The sequence below is a fragment of the Rhineura floridana genome, chromosome 5, assembly GCF_030035675.1.
Source record: "Rhineura floridana isolate rRhiFlo1 chromosome 5, rRhiFlo1.hap2, whole genome shotgun sequence".
Classification (NCBI taxonomy): Eukaryota; Metazoa; Chordata; class Lepidosauria; order Squamata; family Rhineuridae; genus Rhineura; species Rhineura floridana.
In genome coordinates this window covers 151,207,638-151,233,147 of record NC_084484.1, presented here as the reverse complement: position 1 = coordinate 151,233,147, position 25,510 = coordinate 151,207,638, and the positions used below count along the sequence as shown (strand labels likewise).

The 25,510-nt window shown below is 44.6% G+C and overlaps 1 protein-coding gene across 8 annotated transcripts in view; it reads left to right on the top strand.

Annotated features, from left to right (window-relative positions):
- Nucleotides 1-25,510, top strand: part of FRY (FRY microtubule binding protein) — a 367,201-nt gene that overhangs the window by 304,658 nt on the left and 37,033 nt on the right. For all 8 annotated transcript variants that reach the window (XM_061628447.1, XM_061628442.1, XM_061628443.1 and 5 more), the window contains 3 exons: nt 7,908-8,069; nt 8,692-8,766; nt 12,120-12,290. In XM_061628447.1, the coding sequence (XP_061484431.1) occupies nt 7,908-8,069; nt 8,692-8,766; nt 12,120-12,290 (408 nt within the window). The remainder of the gene's footprint in view (nt 1-7,907; nt 8,070-8,691; nt 8,767-12,119; nt 12,291-25,510) is intronic.

Below are 25,510 nucleotides of genomic sequence, written 5' to 3'. Positions count from 1 at the left end.
GAGGAAGCGCCTAACCCTACGAATTTAATAAAAGAGGACATGAGCAAAAATTCTTTCCACCCATATGTTGAACATGATGCAAGTGCTCATATGATGATTGAGGATGTTGGGGATGCAAGTAAAGCTCAGTCCTCTGGCGATGAGGCAGGCTTTTTCGACATGGAGGAACTTAGATTATTCAGTTCGTTTGGAGCATTACCAGATGTAGCCCAAATGGAAATTATAGCACGGCTGGAATCCCTAAAATCCCATCTGACATCACTTTCTCTCACTAAAAGTGGATCAAAAAATGAAAGCCTCAATGCTGTAGCAAAATATTCAACTTCAACTCAAAGGGAGACCTGCCCGATGGTTTTGAAGGATGTACAAGATGGAGTGCCTGGGGCATGTAGGCTCCAGGTTTGGGCGGATGTGAATCCTGCAATTAGCAACCTTTCCTGCAGTGATATTTTGAATATCTCAAAATGCATATGTACCAGCAATAGTCCTGTGAGGTCAAAAGCGAACCCCTCCTGGTTAGAGATGAGAAGGTTGGAGCCGATGGAATTGGGTATGCCGGAACCAACACTCTCCACGAATGAATACCCAAATATGAACTTTAGTCGACCACACTCTAATGTTAGCAGGTGGAGTCCATGTTTGGAGGAGATCGAGCTTCTCGAAAAAGACATTGAGGCTTCAGAGAGCCATGGAGTCAAGTCTAAAGTGAGAAATAAGCATTCCAGTACCGATACTGGGAAAACACTGAGTTCTAGCTCAGATCATATTGGTCCCTCCCACCAGTGTTCCTCCCCAGGCCTAAGTGGACCCCAGAGGGCAGGAAAGTCTAAGCTATCACAGAAGGACATATATGGTGTCATGGCATCTAAAAAAGAACAGGATAGCCACAGGAACGAAATGGCAGGAAAACCTCTTAGTCCCTCTTCCTGACAGAAATTTCCCTGGTCAAACGAGCAAGTCTCTTTACTGTCATGGAACATTGCCGGTTGGGCAAATAAGAGCTTCGACCCCTCCTTTTTTGCGTTTCTCAATGTACAAGACATCATCTTAGTACAAGAGACTTGGCTCCGAGAGGAATTAGTCTTGAGTGACTTTGCAGTCCATTCACTTGAGGCAGCTCCTAGCGACAGAGGGGGTTGTCCCAAAGGAGGCTTAGCCATGCTGGTGTCGACCAAACTTGGTCTCTTTACCACAAGGATAGGAGAGCTGGAAAATCTTGCGATGGCCCTGCTGCTCAAATTCTCTTCATTCCATTTATTGTTGATCAGCATTTACCTTCCTCCTTTGCAGCGGAAACTCCTATTAAAGGGTATTTGGAGGAAATTGGAGGAATTTATTGCTAAATTGATGAGTGAATACCCTGAGGCTTATGTTATCCTGGCTGGGGACTTTAATGCAAGGATAGGCCCCAACGATGCAGCTCTATATTCTCATTTCCATCTGGCCCCACCGGCAGTGGAGATGGCTCATCTCCTCCCGACCAGGCAATCCAAGGATAGTAGATGCAGCTATGCTGGACTTTACTTTATACAGTTGATAAACATATTAGATCTGGTGATATTGAACGGGAGTGTGGCAGGCGATAGGTGTGGGGAATTTACTTGTATTAAGTCTTTGGGGGCCTCAACGATTGATTATATTGTTGTCTCACACAGCTTTTTAGTATGTGTGCTCAATTGTTGTGTGGGGGCGCGTGGCGATAGTGACCATCTACCCCTGATTCTTTCTCTTGATTTGGGGAACCAGCTGCTTCAGGTGTCCTCCAAGCCTATGCTAAATTTAGCTGCTGAACAAAGAGCCCTGCGTATCAAATGGACCCCCAAGTTAGCAAATAATTTATCAAAGTTTTTGCATTCGGCTGGTCCTTTCAGTCTGTGCGAGTCCCTGTTATCCACCAAGGCCCCTGAGACAGTTGTAGATCTCTTCCAGGAGATGATCCATTCTTTTGACACACAATTGACTGTCAAAAATCTAAAAAAGCCATACGCTTCTTTAATTGGCTCCAAATCCTGGTTTGACCAGGAATGCATGGACTTAAAGAATTCTCTTGTAGACAAATATAAATTATATAGAAGTCTTGAGTTAACTTTCATGCCCGCAGAATACCTGGAGCTAAAGAAAAGTTATAAATCTTTAATTAAGCAAAAAAAGAAGCAGGCCCAACAAGAGGCGTGGCAAAACCTAATAAACGCCGCTAGAGCAAAGGATGTGGCCACATTCTGGAGACTGGTCTCCAGGGGATGGCAGTCTAATTTTGTTAGTACGGATTTCTACATCCCACCCAGTGCTTGGGAATCTCATTTCAGGTCCATCTTTATGAAGGAGCAACGTACTTCATTTTTAGGTTGGGAGGATATCAACACTCTCCCTACTTGGCCCCTAGTGTCTATCTCTCAAACTACTACTCTTCTTAACAACCTTAAATTGGGCAAGGCCCCTGGGGGTGATAATATCCCCCCAGAACTTCTTAAGGACAACATAGAGTGGTGGGCGCCAATCTTGGCAGCCTTATTTACATCTATTGACCAAACAGGTTACATCCAGGAGGACTGGAGATTAGCCATTATAATCCCTATTTTTAAAAAAGGGAATAGAGCTGATCTGGCAAATTACCGATCGATCAGCCTGCTGAGTATCATCAGTAAGCTCTACGCAACCCACCTTCTAGGGAAACTAACGGATTGGATGGAGGCTGAAAGTATCTTAGCTGACGAACAAGCCAGCTTCAGAGTAGGACGATCCACGGTAGACCAGTGTTTGGTGCTCCAACATTTGGTGGATAAGTACACCTCAAAGCCCGGGGGATCTCTCTATGCAGCATTTATTGACTTTAAGGCAGCTTTTGATCTGATCCCTAGGGACAGACTATGGAGAAAACTAAGGGAGACCAATATTGATAAGAGATTATTAACTCTCATCCGGAGTCTTTATGCAAACACCCATCTAAAGGTGAGATGTAACCGCGCTGGACATCTGACTGCCCCGATTCCAACTACTAATGGAGTCAAACAGGGTTCTGTACTCGCCCCTACCCTTTTTAACTTTTATATTCTCTAATTACTAGTATAGCGGCAGTAAACTCTCACACTCCCAAATTGGCTAGTAGATCTATATCTGCTTTGCTTTATGCCAACGATGTGGTTCTCCTGTCCCTAACGATCGTGGGACTCCAGTGTCTCTTGAGAGCGCTAACTGCTTACTGCAAGGAAGACAGGCTCAAAATTAATTATGATAAATCTAAGATTCTGGTCTTTACCTGAAAAAGGACCAAACACCGATGGCAGTTAAATGATCATTGGATTGAACAAGTCTCAGCCTTTAGATACTTAGGAATATTATTCCATTCCTCAAGATCGTGGTCTGCACATATGAACAATGTGGCTGAGAATGCGCACAGAAGTGCGAGAGCAGTACTTGCCTTTTTTTTCTCTAAAGGCGGCCAGTTCATCCCTTCGGCTCTACAGGTGTTCAACGCTAAGGTCCTCTCCCAAACGTTATACGGCTCACAGCTCTGTATACAGAGCACTTACTCTGCATTTGAGTGCATACAATCTAGATTTTTCAGAAGCATTCTCGGTGTTCCTAATTGTGTCCCAAATGTAGTGTTGCGCTTAGAACTTGGGTTGCTTTCGGTAGAGACTTGCTCCTGGATTTACAGGTTTAACCTTTGGCTAAAATAGTTATTCCTCCCCTCAGGGCTTGCCCCACTAATTATGGTAGACACTTTTCAATCACGGTGGCAAACCATTGTAACTAATAAATTACACTCTATTGGTCTATCGAGGCAGGTGGTGCTAGGCCTAGGTTACCATAAGGCCAAGGAAGTCATCTGCCAACGTATTAGAGACATCGAGCTACAAAATAATTTGAGTTGTGTGGCTGCATACCCTTCTTACTGGTTCAGCGTGATACCCTTTGCGCCTGCGGGCTACCTAACCAACTTAAATATTGCCAAATACAGAAAATCATTTACATTGGCGCGACTCAATGTACTTCCCTCAGCGCTCTTGGAAGGAAGGTACAAGAAAATCCGCTACGCTGACCGGGTGTGCCCTTGTGAGACCGGTGCAGTGGAAACCACGGACCACGTTTTATTACACTGCCCGTTATATTATGATCTCCATGATCTTTTTATTTCCCCTTGTCTGGCCAAAATGCCGAGAGCCCTAGAGGCAACATATGTCTATAGCTTACTTGAGGATTGTCGCCCGGGGTCACAGATTTGGTAGCGAAATTCTATGCAGCAGCTATCACTCGCAGGAGGGTCTTAGTTAAAGATTTTAAAACATCTCTCTAGTTTTTATTGACAATAGTTTTAACGACAGTTTTGCAAATCGAGCCTCTACTTTGTAAATATTTATTTTATAAGTGAACTGTTTTGTATTATTGCTGGTCTACTACTGAAATAAATTATTCATTCATCATAAAAACAAAACATCTCTCAAAACATCTTAAAAACAAAAATCTTTTAATAAAACATTTAAAAAATTTTTTTTAAAACTTCCTAAAAACAATTTCAGCACAGATGTGGACTGGGAAGAGGTTCTACTTAAAAGGCTTGTTGGAAGAGGAAGGTCTTCAGTAGGTGCTGAAAAGGCAAGAGATAGTGCCTGTTTAATATTTAAGGAGAGGGAATTCCAAAGGGTAGGTATCACAATACTGAAGGCCTGATTCCTATGTTGTGCATAATGGACCTCCTGATGAGATGGTATCTGCAGGAGGCCCTCACCTGCAGAGTGCAGTGATTGACTGAGTATATAAGGGCTTTATAAGGGATAAGATGATCTTTCAGTTAAGATGACCTTTCAGCTTCATAGATCCATACTGTGCAGCCAACTTCACTTGATGTGCAGTTAAAGTGGCCTCGTTCACATCTCGCAGTAAGCCAAAGTATGGGTCACCAGGACCATGTGAATGTGCTAACTCCCAGAGAGGAGCTCATACCCACTTAGTTCCTCTGGAGACTTTTTAGTTTAGTGTGTTATTTGAACATGAGATTGTGGTTAAGTTTTCTCCTCCTTAACCACACTCTGTAATCATAGGACAAACCTTGGCTACAGATTGTGGTTGAGAAGGAGGAACCTTAGCCAAGATCCTGGGTTTGTACAATGCTGTGCTATACCAAACTAAAAGCCTAGGGGGGAACAAAGTGGGTACAATCTCCTCCTTGGAAGCCGGAACAGTAATGTATTTGTGCTAAGTCATGGTTTGGTTTAGCGTTATGTGTGAATGTGGCCATTTTCTCAAACCTGAATAAGCCATTTTTAGTCACGTGCCTGAAGTTTAGGACAGAACCTTTCTTTTTGAAGAGTTCTCCTACATGATTTTATGTAATTATTTCATATAAAAGTTTTTAACCGTATATGTGTAAACCATTTAATGTCTAAACCATTGCAAAAACCAATTTAAATGTCACAGCTTCTTTAAATTCCCCCCTTTCCTCTATTACAGAACACTAGCACTTCACAGAACCAACATCACAAGGTTTTTTTGTGGGAGAAGCCTTGTTAGTTCAGCTAGCTTCAGATTGAAGAGCAGGCATGCCTTTACCTGCCTTTTATACCTCTCAGTAATTCAAAACTTTCTATTTATGTTTAGCATTAGGTTTTGCCTCGCTATAGATGGAAGAATAGCTTCATAGTCATGCAGAAATGTATGAATTCACAAATTTTCCATTGTCTGCTTTCAGCAGGATTTTTCTCTTTCCATCGGCAATGATAGGATAACCCTCCCACACAGATCAGCCAGATATTAGTATCCATTGATTAAAACCCAAAGCGCTTTAGTTGCTTTCCTCCAAAGTTCCCTTCAGTGCCAGAGTCAGATCCTCAGCAAGGACTGCCCTGATAGAACTGTCCCCTGATTTGGAAATTAATTGAGAAACCATTGTTTGCTTAGGAACTTGGTTGTGCACATCATAGATCCTACGTGCACAAGAGGCCTCTGGATCAGGACAGTGGTCTAAGACATAAGTAGAAATAAAGGATTACTTTAAATTAAAAAGAGACATAGGATTGTATTCAATGGTTGTACAAACAGAAGGTTGCTAGCACAACTAATATTTCTCTTCCCCTGTGCCCAGCAACCTGCTATAACTCTGTCTGGGTGAGGCCTGCCAGCAGTGGGCGCTGTAGTGCATGGGGGGCAATGTAGGGCAGAGGGATTTTTTTTTATCAAGCAATTTTTAATTTTGCACATTCTCTTTCTGGTGTAGTGGAAATATGAGTTCATTCATATCTCAACAACAAATTGCATTAGGTGGGCTCCAGCAAACCCTGTTTTTCTCCACATCAACTGGAAGATTAAACATGGGGGGGGGGAGAGAGGCTTTGCTTTTTTTCCCTGATTCCACAGACAATGCAGAAGGGATAAGACAGAAGGAGGGAGAAAAAGAATTGGGGAGTTAAGGGGAAAGGGGGGGAAAAGATCCCCCACTCCCTCTTTCCCTCTCAGAATCCATAGGGCGGGGCCTGATCCATGGAGTCCAGTTGCAAAGGGGTCCAACTGCTGCAGGGTCCCTACTGCAAGATCTTTTTTTGAAGCCCCCATCCCCTCCACAGAGATCAACCCAGCTCCCCCCCAGATTATGCAGCTCAGGGAGGGGGGGCCTCAGTGGAGATGAAACAGCTTTATTGGCGGGCATTTCCTGGGGGCTGCTGCCGCTGTGTGACCTTCATGTCCCAGAGCTGGAGGAGAGATGCCTTTGGATACAGAGAGAGAGAGAGAGAGAGAGAGAGAGGAGCTGTTGGGGGGGGAAGAGGCAAGAATATTTATTTATTCATTGCATTTGTATACCACCCCATAGCCAAAGCTCTCTGTGCGGTTTACAACAATTAACAGACAGACATGATAAGGGAAATTGGCCTTGTGAGATTCCTTGGCAAGGAAAAGCACACAGGTAGAGAACTAAAAGCTTTTTGGGGGGAGGGTGAGAAACTAGCCTCTCCTCTCCAGTCCCCTTCTTGGTATCCATAGATAAGGGGCTGATCTGGTGGGGTTGTCTTGGCAGAAAGGGGGATACTTGGGGGGAGGGCTTGTGATGCCTTCCCTCCCCCATCTGGTGGAAAGAGTCTAAACGGGGGGGGGATTGAAACTGACCAGGCTCTTAGTAGCCTACTAAAAAGTCTCCACGTAGAAGCTGGAGGAAATATGTAGATAAATGCCCCCCTCAGCTGGACTTGGAGGGGGGAAGGGGTTTCTCCAGACCTCCCCTCAGGAATTTGTTGCAGGGGAAAATCGAAGCTCCCAGGGTGGATCTTAGCGTCTCTTGCAGGATTGGCCCAGCTGATGGATGCTGAGGGTCTTTCTCTGCTGCTGCTGCCAGCCTTGCTCCTGCCTGGCCTCACCACTTGCCTTGGGGACATCCATGTTGGCAGAAGTGCCTCCTAGCCCTAGAGAGGGTCCAAAGTACCATGCCTGGGCAGTACTCAGAACAGCCCTCTAATGTGGGCCAGGATGAGAGGCTGTGTAATGCACTGCTTGGTGTAGATGGGAAAATTTTTTCCAGTCTGAGGGTCATATTCCATTATGAGCAGACTTCCAGGGGCCGCATTCCAGTGATGGGTGGTGCCAGATGCAATAGTGGATGGAGCAATGGATGGGTCTCTTGCAGTAGGGTACATTTTCACCATGCAAAAGCCAGAAGGATCTTCTACAGAGACAGACAGACAGACAGTATTCGAGGAAGGTGCAGAGCGCTGGGCTTAGACCAGGAGATTGCAGCTAAACACCAGGAAAAACTTCCCACCTGTTAAGTATGCTTTAACTTGGATTGCTGCACTGAGCAGGGGGTTGGACTCGGTGGCCTTATAGGCCCCTCCCAACTCTGCTATTCCATGATTCTATGGAGATAATGTATGTAAAGAACTTTAAATGCTAAATACTGTTTGTTGTTATTATCTTTTAAGACTCCAATTATTGGGAGAAGATATGATGAACTACAGAGTTCTTCAGGCAGAGATGGAAAGCCCAGAATAATGCCTGTCACACGTAGCACCTCTTCAACATCTTCTGGATCTAACTCCAATGTCCTCGTTCCTGTTAGCTGGAAGAGGCCTCAGTATTCTCAGGTAAAATCCAGAGATCATATAGGGGAGCGCTGTTACTTGTCCCCTGTGTTACAGAGGCCCAACTGGCCTCAACCAGAGATTGGACATTTGTGTGACTGGACCCATTGTGTGGAACACTCTTCTAGCAGAGATTTGGTGAGCATCCTTGCTGTTAACTATCAGACATCCCCTGAACACTTTTTTATGCCAATAGGCCTATGCAGTTGTTTAAAATGTCCTTCAGTAGCCAGTCATTTTAATGATTATTTTTAATTGTTTTTATACTGCTATACACACCCTTATATTTTATGGTATAGAAATACTTTTACTTATTTATTTGTAAATAAATAAAATGCATGCCCAATTGCAGGAATGAAGCCTTAATCTTTAAAAATAATCAGCTCCTGAATATTTCTGTTCCTCTCAGTGCTCAAATTACATGCGGGCAGGGGAACCCCCATTACCTTCTTTAAGAAAGTACTGTAGGAGACCATGATTTGGCTAAAAATAGGAGTAGTCAGGGATGGAGCTTTTGGCTTTCATTAATGACCTTCAAATCCCCACCCACATACACACACAGTTTGAGCTCTATGTGGGACATTGCTTAAACACCTTTATTTCTTTCTCTCCCTTTTTTATAAAGAAAAGGACAAAAGAAAAGTTGGTGCACGTTCTTACACTTTGTGGTCAAGACGTTGGCTTGAGCAAAAACCCTTCAGTAAGTTTCATATTTCTTCTTACAGTGCTTATGCATACATAATTTATAGGTACAGTTCTAAATGATATTCTGTTTGGCATGATCTGACTCTTCCACAGTTAGCAACACTTCATATTTCTCAGCCAAATGCAAGTAATGGAAGCAGCATGAAGAATAATGTGTCCACCCATCCACCTACCCACAACTCTTATCAGGAAATTATGGGTGGGGTTCAATGCTAGTCGTTCTCAGAGTTGACCCATTAAAGTTAATAACCATGACTAACTTAGGCTCATTAATTTCATTTCTCCTCTGAGCAGGACTTAGTTGAATACAACTCGATCTCTTTGAAGGCTGTTAAGATGTGGCTCACTGGCTAACTCCTTTCAGAATTATTTAACTGCTTATTTAGGCATTGTGACTATCTGTCTCTAACCATTATGCTACCTAAACATCTTAGCAATTTAAGAATTTAAAGTCCATTTTGCCTCTTTGATGCATATGTGGACAGAATATGACCAAAAAGAGTGGATGATGTGAGGCTGAAGCCCTGATGGTTAGATTTCCTTCTCTTCTAAACACATGGTTCGCAAAATGCTAGTTAGGTCTTCTGAAGGTGCCATAGCTCAATGGTAGAGCATCTGCCTTGCATGCAGAAGGTACCAGGTTCAATCCCTGGCATTTCCAGGTAGGGCTGGGAGAGACTCCTGCCTGAAACCCTGGAGAGCTGCTGCCAGTCAGTGTAGACAGTACTGAGCTAAATGGAACAATGGTCTGACTCAGTCTGAGACAGCTTCCTATGTTACTATAAAAAGGTAAGATAAAGCTAATGCATTTTTTATCATCTGCCTACAACTTCCCAGTCTGCCTTTCCCCACCCGTCAGTGCAAACGTGTACGACGGAATGTCTCTTTCCAACATTTGAGTGCCTCTTGCAAGAAGATGAGCCAATGTGGTGTGGTTACAGTGTTTGACTAGGAAGAGCTAGATTCACATTAAGTATCTAGATCTAGAAGAAGGTTACAGCGTTTGACTAGGAAGAGCCAGGTTCACATTGAGCATCTAGATCTAGAAGAAAGGCATGATACATATGCAATAAATAACTAAGATGTTTTCATTGTACTTCATATTTTATGATGGTTGGATGGAGAAAGCATGCTATTAAAGCTTTGTTGGTCAATTACATTAAAAAATTTTTTTAAAGGCCTATAACTCTGCATCTACCCAGGGTTGGCCCACCCTCCACTTCTTCCTTGTCTTGCTTTGAGAAGACTTAAGGGGGCCCTTCCTCGGAGCAAGGCATTCTTGGTGAGATGCCTAGGAGAGACCTGGTACTACTATTTCTACTAAATTTAAACAGTGCAGGAGCTCTCCTGGACATCTCACCCAGAATACCTCGCCCTGGGAAGCATTGCCGTGGCCCTTCCTCAGAGCAAGACAGGGAGGAGAAGATGGCGGAGAAACTGCAATTGCTGTTGCTGCAAAAAAAGGGGATGTAAGCAAGGGTGGAGAGGAGGAAGAATAGAAATGGGGGCAGCAGCAGGGCAGGCGGACAAGAGGGACAGCGGTGGGTAGAGGAGGAATGGAATGGGGAGGTGGAAAAGGAAGAAGGCCTTTAAGGCTATCCACCTCATGACTCCCTCCTCAAAAAAAAGCTAATTCAAGCCCTCCATTGTAGCTTTCTAAAAATAGTAGCTAAGAGGGCCACTACAAAAGATAAGGAGGCCAGCTTTCCTGTATTTAAGCACTGTTCTCAGGGTACTCTTTTTTAACGTTGATACTTTTGGTGCAGAACCCTTACAGCTGCAGAGAACTCAGGGGCATGTTCTAGGAGGCAACATAATTTGCACAATGTTGAAACTTTAAGCTTTTGTTTCCTTAAAGAAACTGAGTTAGCGATTACAGAGGAAAATGTAGCTGCTAAACAGAAACAGCAGGAATAGGAAAAGGATGGAGGGATTATTTTTATTATAACAGAATAAAAAGGGAAAGTAGAAAAGAACTTGCATTTGGATTAGTCATAGTAGTGTAACAAGTGTAACAAGAATCACACTCAGTTCCTTAAGAAAGCAAGGTTGCTTGAGAAAGCTAAGCTATCTGGGTAGTAAAGGTCATGGTATAATACAGCAGGCACTGGCGAGGCCTGCAAAAACAAGAGTACATTTTTTAATGTGCCCAACACGCAGTTAAACATTGGATATTACTGGTCTTCTCCAACTATCAGAAGTTTATCCTTACCTTTATATTTATATTTATCATATGAGACATCATGTTAGTGATGGATGAATACACACAGATCTACCCTGGAAATAATTTGTGTGAACTAAATTATGCTGTTAGACATACTTGGGGTCCTGAATTTGAGTCTGTTGTGGATTGGGCCCTTCCTATTGCATGCTTCCTTTCCCCAAATTTGCAGTAGCGTCTAGAGACTCCAGGATTACAAGGGAAATGATTGGTAGATTCTGCTGAACATGCTTGTAGCATAAACATGTTGGGTGGCGGGCAGGCCCATGACATTTTGTGACCAAAATACACATGCACCTAAGTTTTTGGCCCTGTCATTTATAACGACACTGCAACAATCTCTGTGCATTAAATAATAAGATGTGTTTGAAACAAAGACATTATAATTTGTAAATTGCTCACAAACTATTAAATAACAAGCTCTGTCACATTGCCATTGCCCTATTTTTCCAGCCTGTTGTGAGTCCTCTGTATAAAAACTTGTTATATTTAGTTGGGAATGCTCTTGTCTCCATCTTTTCATCTTTGGTCATTTGCTCTGCTAAAACTGATACAAATCAGTAAAACAGCACGGCAGACAGATTTCCCTCTCTCTCTGTCTCATATGTCTGTTTTCTAAGACTGTATGGAGATAGTCTATGAACAAACTGACCTGTGCAGGCCCCATTGACCCAACTGAGAGCTGCACCAGAGCATAGTATTAGTGCCCTAGTTGTGTAATGATACAGTTCAAACATATTTTTAAATAATTATAGCTAAAACATAATGCATCTTAATTTATCTGCATGTTTTCACTTGCAATAGCTGAGAAGCAACAAATTGGTTCATCCTTTTCCCTTTCTGCAGTTCCATTTTGTTCCCATAAATGCATATAAATACTAAGGCAGCATCAATCTGCACCCATTAGGAGGTAGCTTGGACGTGTTCCTGCAGCTCAAAGTTGCGTCTTTGCACAAGCTCGATCTGAAGGCACCTGTCCAACATAAATAATAAAAAAGAGCCTTCTAAAAATACCCACTGAAGGAACTAGGTGTGTACAGCTTTCTGAATAGCCCATTAGACTTTTGCTAACAAAAAAGAGCCACAGAGGAACAGTTTTAAAAAAGAAAATCTCTTCTGATTTTTAGGTAATTTTTTCTTCATGTGGAGATTTGGATCTGATTGAGCACCAAACAAGCCTGGTGGCTTCAGAGGACGGAACACGCGAGCAAGAGAACATGGATGACACAAACAGCGAGCAGCAGTTCAGAGTCTTTAGGGATTTCGATTTCCTAGATGTGGAGCTGGAGGACGGGGAGGTACGGTACATTCTGTCTGAAAAAACTTTGCTCTTGCTGCAGATTAAACCACATTTTAACACTTCCCAATAGTAAATAATGTTCTCTTTTATATTTTAGCAAAGGCTTAACTGAGTAACTGTAAACTTTTGAATGAACTTTTTTGGGAAGGCTTTCACAGTGTTAGTACAATAGCATAATGCGTGGCAGGCTACCACACCCTTCCTTACTCCAAATATGCATCTTTTTTTCTCTTCATTTGTCTCTTTTTTAAAAAAACAACATTCAATGCACACTTTAATGCTTACCACAGCTAGAGCTGAACATTTTAATACTAAGGTTTTCGACCATTACAATGAACATCATAGTTTTAAAGATTAAATATAAATCCAAATAACTGAAATGCCCAATAATTAAGAGAGTAGATGCTTTGAATTTCATAACATGTTGCACAACAAATAGTTTTTATAATCAGTTGATTTCATCAGTGACCTTCCAAAACCTGAACTTAGACCTGCATATGTGTGTGTATGCATATGCAATGTTTATGTAGCCTATACATGATGAAATCACCAGCACTTAAAAGCCCTGATGCACTTTCTGTTCTGCTCTACATGTTAGCGATTTCCATCAGCTCTTGTAGGAGAAAAACAGAAGCCCAAGAGCCTAGAATCAGGTTGTGTCAGGTAAAAGCCTGTCAGCTCATCTTTAACTGGAGTTGCTGCAAGGACATATTATCCAGCTTACATCATATATCTGAAGGGCATTGGAACGTCTTTGTTTTTGTTTCATTTTGTTTCTTTTTACTTCTTTTTGTTAAAGCATTTTACTGGTAATGTAGCTCTGCTCCCTCTGGGAATAATTATTTCTGTTTGGCTGGAGAAAGTGTCAGCATTAGGTGCTGGAGGATGCCCGATAGTGCTCCAGCAATCCTGTACCCCATCCTCTTCTACATGGGGGCAGGGCAGTAAAGGCTTAAGTGAGCCAGAAAGTAAAGAGGAGCAATTTTGGACAGGCACTCACAGATGTGCAGGTATTCCCATTACGCTACATACTTCTGCAGATGCTGTCCCCCCTCTCTTCCTTCCACACAAAAGATAAATTCACCTATAGCGTGTCCCAGACCAAGCGGGGGGATCTCTGTTGGGCAGCAGCAGCCGGCAGAGAGGGGCAGACCAGCATTGCTTACCTGACTTTCTCACTCAGAGTTTGCTGCCAGTAACCAAGAGGGGGTGGGGTAAGGAGCGGGAGGTTGGTCTGGTGCAGGCGCATCAGTGGGAGCGTTGAATTGGCTCTGCTGCTGTGCCCGCACTGTGCCGACTTCCTCACCTACCTTACCTCTCCCTCTTGGTTACTGGCAACAACTTCTATGTTGGGAAGCCAGGTAAGTAACGTTGTCCCACCCCACTCTGCCCCACCAGCCTCTACTGGTGCTGAGGAAGGATGGTGAGAGAGAAAGCACATGGCAGTGGATGACAACTTATTATTTCTAACCTCTTCCAGAACTAGCCCTTCTCCCTTAGCAGTCTTACCCGGCAAGAACAAGAGGATGCTTGACTAGAAAGTGAAGAGGGGGCAGGAAGATGAAGAGGGGACAGGATCAGGAAGGAGTTCCTGGTAGCTGGCTGGTTGGCTTCCCTTGTGAGATTAGTGAGTGGCATAGTTGCACCAGCTGCTGCCTGGTTGGTTAGGTTCTGAATGAGAAGAGGTAAGGAAACCATAGCCAGAGTTAAATGTTAAGGAATTATGTCAGCTGCATTCAAACATTTAAAATATAGATCAGTAAATATGCTGTAGTGCCACAGAAGAGGCAAAGTTTGACCCTTCATATTTTGAGTTATCCTGCAGAGACTGCAAGTATGCTGACCTGAAAGTAAATTTCACAGAAATCAAAAGAACTTGCTACCCTATAATGTGTTTTGATTTGGGACATTTTAAAGCAGAACACATTCACAAGAAATTTGAAATGCATTTGACATTGTGGGCTCTGGTTCACAAGAGCTTAACTCTGTTAATCTGTAAAGCTATCACAGAACTCCATTGTTATTTCTAAGTAATACATCACTAGCTATCATTTTAATGACTGTAGTCTCCCTCGTGAGGTAGGGACAAGGACATGCTTTTCAAATGTAAGGCTCCAGGATTAATCCCTCACATTTCAGTTAAAAGGCTCTCAAATAACTCTGCTTTAGGTTTCAGACAGGTGCTAGTTAGCTACACGGACCAATCGTATGAGCCTATATATATATATATATCTCCTTAAAAGTTTGAGAAGAGATATGGCAAATGACCTAAGGATGAAACTCTTGAATGTTAGTGCACTTTAATGAGTATAGCCAATTAGAAGCCTCAGGTGTGATACAAAATGGATATGACTGGGCTTCAGTTGGATAAGCAGTAGTGAAACAAGCGATTAGAAAAAAGTGTTCATAAGATGTCCAGTAGTTCAAACAAGCAGTTCATTAGGGGACTGGTGAATAGCAAGCTGCTAGGAAGGATTCAAAGTAGCTCCCAGAAGGCTACCCTGTATTAGCTCTTTAATAGCTCCAGCCCAATAATTCTTTGAAGATAGAGCTAGCAAAAGACACCAAAAGGAGCAGCAGGAGGCAGGTCTTGTCAGAGCGGCATTGATTATGGTGGTACTTGCTTAAAGAGGGTGTAAGTATAACAGCAATAAAATATATAACGGACAAATACAAGAAACATTTTCGGGAGGGGATTTTAGAATGGGTTGCTGTCACTTAACTAATGTTAAAATAGCCTAATTTGCTTTAACATTACCTTACTGTTTAGATGTTGTATGTCTGTTGTTTTTACTCAACTCAGTTTAGCTCATGAGAATACTATTTTAAGTTTACATTATTTAAAATATATGCTTAAATTGGTATTTGCAGTGAAATACACATTTACTCAGAAGTATGTTCCACTGTGGACAATGGGGTTTACTCTGGAGTAAAACTGCCCCTCCTTTCAAAGTCCTACTTTGTCTCTTTTCTAGAAGCCAATTGTTAATAATTTTATTTAATTTCTGAAAAGCCTATGGAATAGCTGTTTAAAATGAATTCTTGATTGATTTATCATACTATAGGCAAACATTGGCAACTACAAATGAGCTCTACAATTGGTGAGATTATGGGTTGTATCCGGTGCTGCCATTCCACTCGATGCAACAGACGCACTTGTGCAAAAGAATTTCCCTTCCTCTCCTCTACCCTGTACTCCCCCCCCTGCACATCTTCAAAATCTTCTTTAGAAGGTTGGGGAATCCTCTGGAGCAGATTTTGGGGGTGTGCGGGAAGAGGAGAAGGCAGCCAAATCCTATTGCGCAAGTGGAACCCTATACTATAGCAATCCTATACTATTATTTATTAATTTATATACCACTTAATGCCAAGATACATTTCTAAATGGTCAAAATAAGCTTTTAAGTGGTACTTGAACACATTGTACTATATTACACAGTAGTTAGCTTTTGCCAAGTATGCTACATCACTCAGCAGTGAAACATTTTTCCCTCTTTTCTCCTCCCCCCCATGTGGTTGGGAAGAGAGTTGCTGAGTTTAGTTCCACTTTTAAAGAATATCTCCTTAGTGCTGCATTCCACTTGTGCAACAGAAACCTGGTTTACAGCAATCTTTGGCTTGTTTAGTAAGGCAGCTTCATAACCCCCATTGTGTCATGGCTTATTATGAAACTCAGAGCTTGTTTTTAACTAAGACCCCTGGTTCATAAGAAATGCTCAGCTGAGAATCTTTAAAAGTGAAAGTAAGCTCTTCAGAAGTCCTCCTCCCAGCTGTGTGGGAGAAGGAAAGAGGGAGAGAGAATGTACCATTGGTATCACCTGAAGGGTGATTTTCTTAGGTGGTCCGACATCACGTGGGATATAGTGCCATCTAGCGTCCGAAGGCAAGAATGGATCGAAGTCAAGACCTGGGGCATCAAGCCCCTCCCACCCCAGTTCATTCGTGACGAGACCGAAGTGAGAGACATATCTGAAAAGACAGAAAAGGCCAATGGGCCTAACAGCAAGGAAACAGTGTCCCAAAACATGACCCAAAGATCGCAAGCATATTAAACAAGTCCAAATTGGTCTTGACTTGGCAAAAAAGTTTAAATATTATAACTCTGAAGAGTGATAATTGGTAAGGTAACAAAAAACCCCAATATCCTCCAAAAGGGGAGGGCCGTGATGTCGGACCACCTAAGAAAATCACCCTTCAGGTGATACCAATGGTACATTTTCCTTAGGTGGTCCGACATCACGTGGGATGTACCAAAGCAGCCCCTAATAGGGAGGGACCGTCTCCTGGTTACTCAGCAGAAATAACCTGTTGTAACACACGCCTCCCGAAGGAGGCATCAGCAGAAGCGTAACGGTCTGTCTTATAATGTCTTATGAAAGAATTTGGGGTTGACCATACAGCTGCTCTGCAAATCTCTGTGAGGAGGAGCATTGGTTGCGAAGGCAGCCGTAGTGGCAGCTGACCTAGTGGAATGTGCCGTTATGTTACGAGCACTTGCAGCTGAAGGGACTCATAGGCCAATGCAATACAGGCACGCAACCAGCAACATAACATGGAGCTGGACACCTTTTTCCCCAGAGTATGCGGGTGAAAGGATACAAATAAGGAATCCGTTGACTGTATGTCCTGGGTGCGAGACAGGTAGGTCTTGAGGGCCCTCCGGACATCTAGCGAGTGCCAGGCCCTGACCAGGACCCTGGCCAGCTGAAGAAAATGGCTATAGCTGTGCTGTTCCTAAATGACGACATTTAGAATCCCAACACGGGGCTATCTGGCTACAAATATGCCCACACAGTAGAAGGAAGCCGGCCCAGCTCAAAAGCAACCTCCAAGAGGAAGAGAAGCAGAATGGAGAGGTCAGAAAGGGCCCAACCAAGTGACTCTAAATGCAGTCTAGCCAAAGAGAGCTGCCCCAGGGAGAGGAGAGTGATAAGCTGTTTAACGGAGGCAGAGGAGCAATCTGCCTCTAATTAGCTCCAAAACCCAGTGAGGCAAGCACACAAGCACCTCAGGAGAGGGAGCACTGACTCATAAAATCAGCCTAACCACACATCTAAGAAGGGGATGAGGCAACCTCTGAGAACCAAAGTCACACTCAGTGGGGAGGGGCATTGAGTGTGTCCTTCTGCACTGGTGTAGTTCCTGGCCTGACAGGGACTGTAAAACCTAACATGATTCAAGAAGGGAGAGGAGCGAGTCCTGAGGGCTAGGATAATTGTATGCAGTGGAGAGAAGCCACGAGAGTGCCCTTCCGCCCTGGTATGTCTATGGTCTGGCATCTTTGATCTTGCGAAACAGGATTGTAGATAACATAACCTGGTTCTGCGGCAGCAGCAGCCCGCTTGTCTGGATATGTTGGCCAATTGTAAACTTCGCCAAGAGGCTCCATGTGGTAGATGGGATCGAATAACCTTTGAACAACCCAGAGAAGTATCCCCGGGCAAGAAAATGAAACACCATCAAATACAGACGAAGCCAGGAACTTGTAGCCAAGAAGTACCTGTAATAATCAAAACAACTGAACACAGTGGGAAGAGACAAAGAGAGCGTCCTTCCACAGGGGTCTGGAATTTGGGACACAGTGGGGAGGAGCAGTGAGAGTGTCCCTCCGCAAAGTGTTGCCTGTGGTCTGATAGGAACAGCAAAGAGCTCCTTTTTACTCTGCAGTAGCGGCAGGCTGCTCATCTGGATATGGCTCTTATGCCTGAGTAGAGACCTCTGACAGGGGCCCACTGGAGGTGAAGGTAATAAAATGGTCACCAGTCAATCTGCCCCAGCAAATAGGAGAAGAAACTTCTGCCCGGTCTGGCTGGCTACCAGCCAAAAAGGGCGAGAGGTTAGTTACATGATATGGACTCACCTGTTGCCTGGGCTGGTCCACCCTCACCTGTCATCTGGCCGTATTAGAAAATATGAACGCGAGTAGGCGTCTGGGCGCTGATCTTTCGTCATATACACGCATAAAGCAGGAGTTGCGGTATATGCCATCAACAAACGCGCAAAGGTAGGAGGAGTGGTTTGGAGAGAGGTCAGTACATGTAAACAAGGGAAGATGTAGTACTGCTCCTGTCTTTAAATGCTTGGTTGTGTCGACAGCCGTGGAGTGAAGGCTGGAATACTTATACTTTGTGTTGCGCCCGGGCATTGTACTGTTGGCTTGTCCCTGAGGCTGGTCTGTCATGTCTGGATCAGGAGACACGCACAATCGGGAAGGTACGGTATCGCTCCTGCGCACCCGACAAGTAAGAGCAAGACAGTCATCCACATAAGGCAGTATGGATTGAGGAAGGTGGATGTACCATGGAGGCTAGGTTCTTCAATATGGCACCAGGCCAGGTAGATACACGCCCACAATGGAGAAGATGCAGTATTGCCACAGTGCACTACATAGGCAGACAATTATTAGCGGGCCCTTTCTTAGACTCACCGGACCTGGATTAGGGTCATCTAAGAAATTATCCAGCCACATCATAAAACCTCTAGAGAATATTAAAATTGCAGCAGAAGCCCGCAAGGCTAAGGCAGTAGTCTCATGATTATGGTGAGGGCAGAAAATGACGTGCCTGCTGCGGGAGAGCCCATTGTCCTTTGGCCAATTTGTCAATGGATCTGGCACAGGAGGTAGTGATCTGTCGATCCTGGAAGTCTCAAAACCTTGGCCCCTTACACAGAGGGAATAGCAGAATCATTCTTGAAAGTTTGGAGGCGTAAGCTGTCCAAAACAGTACGAGCGAGGGGTAGTCTGCCATATGAAACATCCTTCTCTTGTTCTATGGATCCTCCTGTTCTAAAGCAACGCTCCACTCACCTCCCTCGGCTAGAAGGGAATACGAGGGATCCTCTGAACCGGTAGTCCCATCGCCAATCCTGCCTCCAGTGACATCAGAAGGATTTGGTGAGGGTGGTGGATTTGCTTCACTGCAGCCACAATGTCTCATAGCGCCAGAATGTCCTTGCGCATTTAGCTGAAGGAAAGGATTGGCCTGTGATCCTGACTGCACTTGTGAGAAGAAGCCCAGTAAGTCCTGCAACTGTGGGAGAAACTCAGGGGACAACTGTAAACCCAGATGAGGGGCAAGAGCAGCCCTCTGGATCCGAGGGCACTGAGTGCACTTGGTGGAGCAGAGGCTGGTGCCTTTGTTGAGGCCAATTAGCAGTGGTCTCATCAGACAGGCGAGATGTATGAGCCCCAGTTGATGACTTGGGTTGAGAAGGACAGTTCCCAGTAGGTTGGCTAGGGGGCCCTTCCAAGACATCCTCAGATGAGCCGGCGGGTGCACGAAAGTGGGCTGTTTATTTATATTTATTTATTTTTAAAACTTATATACCGCCCGACTAGCAATAGCTCTCTGGGCGGTGAACATAGATACAATAAAATACAATATAATACAAAACATCAGTCTAAAATCAAATTTCACAGTCTAAAAACAGCAGAGGCTAAAATCAAATTACAAACATTACAATCATTAACAAAAAATTAAAATGCCTCGGAGTAGAGAAAGGTTTTAACCTGGCGCCGAAAGGATGATAGTGTCGGCGCCAGGCGAACCTCCTCGGGGAGACTATTCCATAGTTCGGGGGCCACCACTGAGAAGGCCCTTGATCTTGTCACTGCCCTCCGGGCCTCCCTATGAGTCGGGACCCGGAGGAGGGCCTTCGTAGCAGACCGTAGTGTACGAGCCGGTTCATAGCGGTAGAGGCGTTCCGACAGATATTGAGGTCCCGCGCCGTATAAGGCTTTATAGGTTAATACCAACACTTTGAATTTGGCCCGGAAGCGTATTGGAAGCCAGTGCAAGCAGGCCAAAACAGGTGTTATGTGGTCAGACCGCTTCGTTCTTGTTAGCAGTCTGGGCGCTGCATTTTGCACCAGCTGTAGCTTCCGAACCGTCTTCAGAGGTAGCCCTACGTAGAGCGCATTACAGTAATCCAAACAGTAGAATGCTAGATGATTGGCTGAGTGTTTAAAATGGCTGAACGTATAAAAGGAAGAGTGAGAGTGGAATCTGGGGGGAGAAGAGAAAGAGTGGGTTGTTTGGTGGGGTTCAGAGAGTGGTTTACCAGGGGAGAGTGGAGAAGGAGGGGGGTGGAGTTCGGATTAGTATTGAGTAAAACCATATGCTTATGTGCCTTAAGAAGAAATCTTGTTAATCTTGTTAGCTTTGTTATCTTTAATAAATACTTAATTTGGTTTACCAAAGGCCTGATCCTTGGCTGGGGTTTCACAGACCAGAAGGGAGGGTAAGGTAATGACCAAGGCTGAAGGGGAACTGTAACAAATGGTGAAGAGAATAACAGCGGTGAAGAGAATAACAATACCAGTATTCAGAGTCTCTGGGAATACTAGTATTAGGACGTGACTGGTGGTTGCCTAGCAGGGGGATCTGTTGAGATCTGTGCTAGAGCGGGGAGAGAAAAAATAAAATAAAGGACAGTCCGGACTGGTGGAGTCCCTGGTGGTGCCTAGTGACAGGCAGTAGCCACGCGCAGGTAGGAACCTGACAGGGAGAACCAGGGAAGGGCGTCACAGAGTACCACGTGTGAGGCGTCCTTCCCTGGCTCTCCCTGTCAGGTTCCTACCTGCTCGTGGTTACTGCCTGTCACTAGGCACCACCAGGGACTCCACCAGTCCGGACCACTCTCTCTTATGGTTTCTCTCCCCGCTCTAGCACAGATCTCAAAAGATGCCCCTGCTAGGCAACCACCAGTAACGTCCCAATACTAGTATTCCCAGAGACTCTGAATACTGGTATTGTTATTCTCTTCACTGCTGCCACCGTTTGTTACAGTTCCCCTTCAGCCTTGGTCATTACCTTACCCTCCCTTCTGGTCTGTGAAACCCCAGCCAAGGATCAGGCCTTTGGTAAACCAAATTAAGTATTTATTACAGATAACAAAGCTAACAAGATTAACAAGATTTCTTCTTAAAGCACATAAGCATATGGTTTTACTCAATACTAATCCAAACTCCACCTCCCTCCTTCTCCACTCTCTCCTGTCAAACAACTCTCTAAACCCCACCAAGCAACCCACTCAGTTCTCTTAATCAGTCATAGCCAGCAGCCTCTGAAGTCAGGACAGACATGTATTGTGCTTTCCTGGCAGCGGTGTGGCCAGATAAGTGTGTGGTTTTGGCGACAGCCTTGGAATGAAGTCTGGGTTGCTTGTGCTTATTACACGGAGATGTCCTGGGGCCTCACACGGTTGCTGTGCCCCTGTCGCACAAGGTGGGGGGTGCATTATATAACACCAACACACTCCTCGTCCACGCCACACAGATGGGGGAGAATGTACGGGATATATCACCAACATACGCTGCTGTACACGCCCACAGGTGGGGGAGAATGTACAGTATATATATATATAACACCAACACACTCTTCATACACTCCACGCAGATGGGGGAGAATGTACGGGATATATCACCAACATACGCTGCTGTACCCGCCCACAGGTGGGCGAGAATGTACAGTATATATATATCACTAACACACGCTTCAGTGCACGGCCACAGGTGGGCGAGAATTTACAGTCCCAAATGCACTTTGGTAAATACGTAGCAGGGGTGCAGTGCAGCTGCTGTGCAGATAAGTCGTATGATGAGAAAGGTCAGTACACTCCCCCAGGGGGGAAGAATGTACAGTTCCAAATAGCCTTAGTACACATTCATGTATGGGTGAGAATTTACAGTTCCAAACAGCCTTAGTACACGCCCAAGGATAGGTGAGAATGTACAGTCCCGAACAGCGTTAGTACACGGCCACGGATGGGGGAGAATGTACAGTTCCAAACAGCCTTAGTACACACCCACAGATGGGGGAGAATGTAGTTCCAAATAGCCTTAGTACACGCCCACGGATGGGGGAGAATGTAGTTCCAAATAGCCTCGGTGCACGCCCACGGATGAGGGAGAATGTACAGTCCCGAACAGCCTTAGTACACGCCCACAGATGGGGGAGAATGTATGGTTCCAAACAGGCTCAGTAACCAGCCTCAGTACACATCCAGGCTACTATACTGGAGGGCGTTGTGTAGGATTCTTTACCCTGCAGCACACACACAGCAACTATACTGAAGGGCCTTGTAAAAAGAAGGCTGTAGTCCTTGTAGAGGCACAGCTGCAGGAGGTTCACTGGACTGGTGAGATGTATGAGTCGCAGGTGGTAAAGTGGATTGAGGGGGGCAGTCCACAGGCTGGTTAGGAAACCCCTCGAAGTCAGACAACACGGCTGGTGAGTGAAAGAGGGTTGTTAAACCTTCCTGACCAGCAGCGTCAGAAGGCGGGATGAAAAAATAACAGGGTCGCTTGGTGTACTGCGGCTAGGCAGATGCTTGGTTTTAGCCACGGTCTTGGCATGCAGCCTGGGTTGTTTCTCTTAGCAGACTTGTGATGTGAGGTCTTGTAAGGCAGCTTTGTCCCAGACGAATGTGCCTCTTGTTGTTCCACCATTGTGCAGGCACAGAGATGTAGTCTATGTAATATATCACCAACACACGCAAAGAGGTGGGGGGTGTGGTGTGGCGTGGGACTATCACCTACACACGCACAGAGGTGGGAGGTGCGGTGTGGTGAGGGACTAATACCAACACACGCACAGAGGTGGGAGGTGCGGTGGCGAGGGTCTTCAGTATACGCCTTCTGAGGGGTAGTCCCAAAAGCACAATGGAGCAGTTGTGGAACCAAGCATGTTTGTGCAGATATGCCTTCTGATTATGCACATGAAAATAATAAACAGTCCAGTTACTCTGAATTATGTCACACACAACGACACCGTCGTGGGGAAAGGGCTTGGCACACGCCCACAGGTGGGGAGATGTACAGCACCAAATGTCAATCAAAGGAGAACAGAAAAGGTGGGAAAAGGGGGCAAAACAAATGGTGCCCGCAGAAAGGGCGGGAAACTAGAAAACAAATGGCGGCCGGGAAGGAGAAGGAGCAAGGGCGGACGGACAAAAAAGTTCCACGTGCGTCTGTCAGGCAAAAGTTAGGAAAGGAGGCGCAAGGGCTCCAAGCACTGTCTGTAAAATTACAGCCGGATTCACCAACGAAGGGACTAAAGGGGGGAAGCAAATGATCCAAAAAATAAAATAACCCCCCCCAAAAAACATCCCAGACAACACGAAAGGTGAGGGAGGTAGGGAACGAGAGGAAATCACAGACGCTCACACTAAATCCCAAACTTAGCTATGCTAAAGAAGATCCAAACGCCTCGAACGAACGAAGGCAAGAATGAACTGGGGTGGGAGGGGCTTGATGCCCCAGGTCTTGACTTCGATCCATTCTTGCCTTCGGACGCTAGATGGCACTATATCCCACGTGATGTCGGACCACCTAAGGAAAATGTGCAAGTCCAGCAATTTGCTTCCATTTGTTGAGGCTTAACCACTACTGCTAAGCCATGTTTTTTTGTTACATGTGAATGTGGTCACTCTGTCGTAGTATGGGGTGTAGCACTGCCAATCCAACTTAGGGGAAGCTGGCGGAAGGGGAATCAGTGGGAAGGTCCACAGCATCCAGCTCTTGTTCAGAAGTCTCTGGGCTGGCTGAACCTCAGCTCAGCCAGGAGCTGTGCTCAAGGACCAGAACAAAAAAGTCTGCCCTCATAAATACCCCTGCCGGGGAGTAAGCACTCTCCATTGATTTCCATTGCAATTATTTTCTTAGAGCAACTTTTTTCCCAGTGAATTGGGACCTGCAAGACCGCTCCGAACACAAGTTGGATATGGCCTAAGTCCCCCCTCCTCAGCCCCTCCTCCAACACACCACTGGAACACGCCTTTTTTGGGCCTTCCACCAGCTTTTGCCAGCCCCCCCTACTCCAGGCTGGCCTTTCCTGGGGAACCTCTGGCTGAGCCAGCTGGGTCCCGGCGTCTGCCAGTGGAGCCCGGCTGAGTCAGGAGTCCACCATAGCCAACTCCCCTCAATCCAGCATACACAGCAGTTGAATTGCACCTTTAGAAATTGAGAGTAGGCTGCCATTTCTTCTTAACCAGTGTCTGCAAATTCTCCTTTGCCTTTTCTGTCTTCCCTACCTGCTGTATGCAGACACAGAGCCCTGTTTGCTACTATAGACAAAAGAGCAAGGTGGACTTGTGCATTTCTGGTGCACTTCTCTGGGTTGTAAACTGGCAGTCCAAATTGTGTGAAGGCATTTCTTGATATACTATGTTCCAAAAAACCCAAAAGCTTTGTTTTTAATTTATTCATTTCATGTGGTTGTTCTGTTTTGTTTTTCCATAAGGCTTTGAAAACTGATAGGGATGATAAAAAACCCTCTAATTTTCTCTCATACATAATACTGTTTGTCCACTAATTTGTGAGGAATTGTGATTAATTGATCAGAAATCCAAACAGCAATAGCAGAGAGGCTTTCCCCTTCGCTTTCATGGTTAAAACAACAACTGTGCAGTGTCTAAAATACTACAGGCCTCTGAAGTGGCTATACTGCCTGAGGTTTCCCAGATGGGAAGTTTGAAACTCTCGGAACCTCATGGCCCATGTTCAAAGTTTACATGTAGAGAAGAGGCTAGCTTCAGGCTGGTGTGATTGCTTTCAAGATACAAAGCCTTCAAAAGTGAAGCATATAGTGGAAAAACACATTCATTTTTTAACAATAGCAGTATTATTAGTCAGTGCTGTAATGTGTTTCCTGTTATTGAGTCCAATTTCTTTGCCCTGAAATGCCTTAACAAATAACTTTTTAAACAATTAAAAACATAGGAGCAACCTCTGGCCTGAGAGAAGAGATAACTATGTTTCAGTTTTACAGTGCAATCCTATACACATCTTCATGGAAGTAAGTCCCATAGAGTTCAATGGGGCTTAATTCCATGTTAAATTGTATAGGATTGCAGCCTTAATGACTTCATTTAGACTTGGTAGATCTGATCTTCCTCTACATATATGTAAAAAACAGTGTCCGGAACTGCTAATGTAGTTTTTCCATGCTTTGTTTTCCAGCCTTTTAATATTATGCAGAGATAAATACTGATTTAGATTGTCTACAGAGGTACCAGATATAGTGATTTAGCAGTTTTAATTAGGCTGTGAAAGCCAGGATCGTGGTATTTTTAAGCTTTTGTAAAATTGCAGGTAGAAATAAGTTCAGTAGGAATAAGAACAGTTGGTAGCATTTGTAGGGCAAATGTCTATAAGATTGTTTTTAAATTAAATATGTTTACAAATATTTTCTTTATTTGTTTCCTGTTTGTTATATC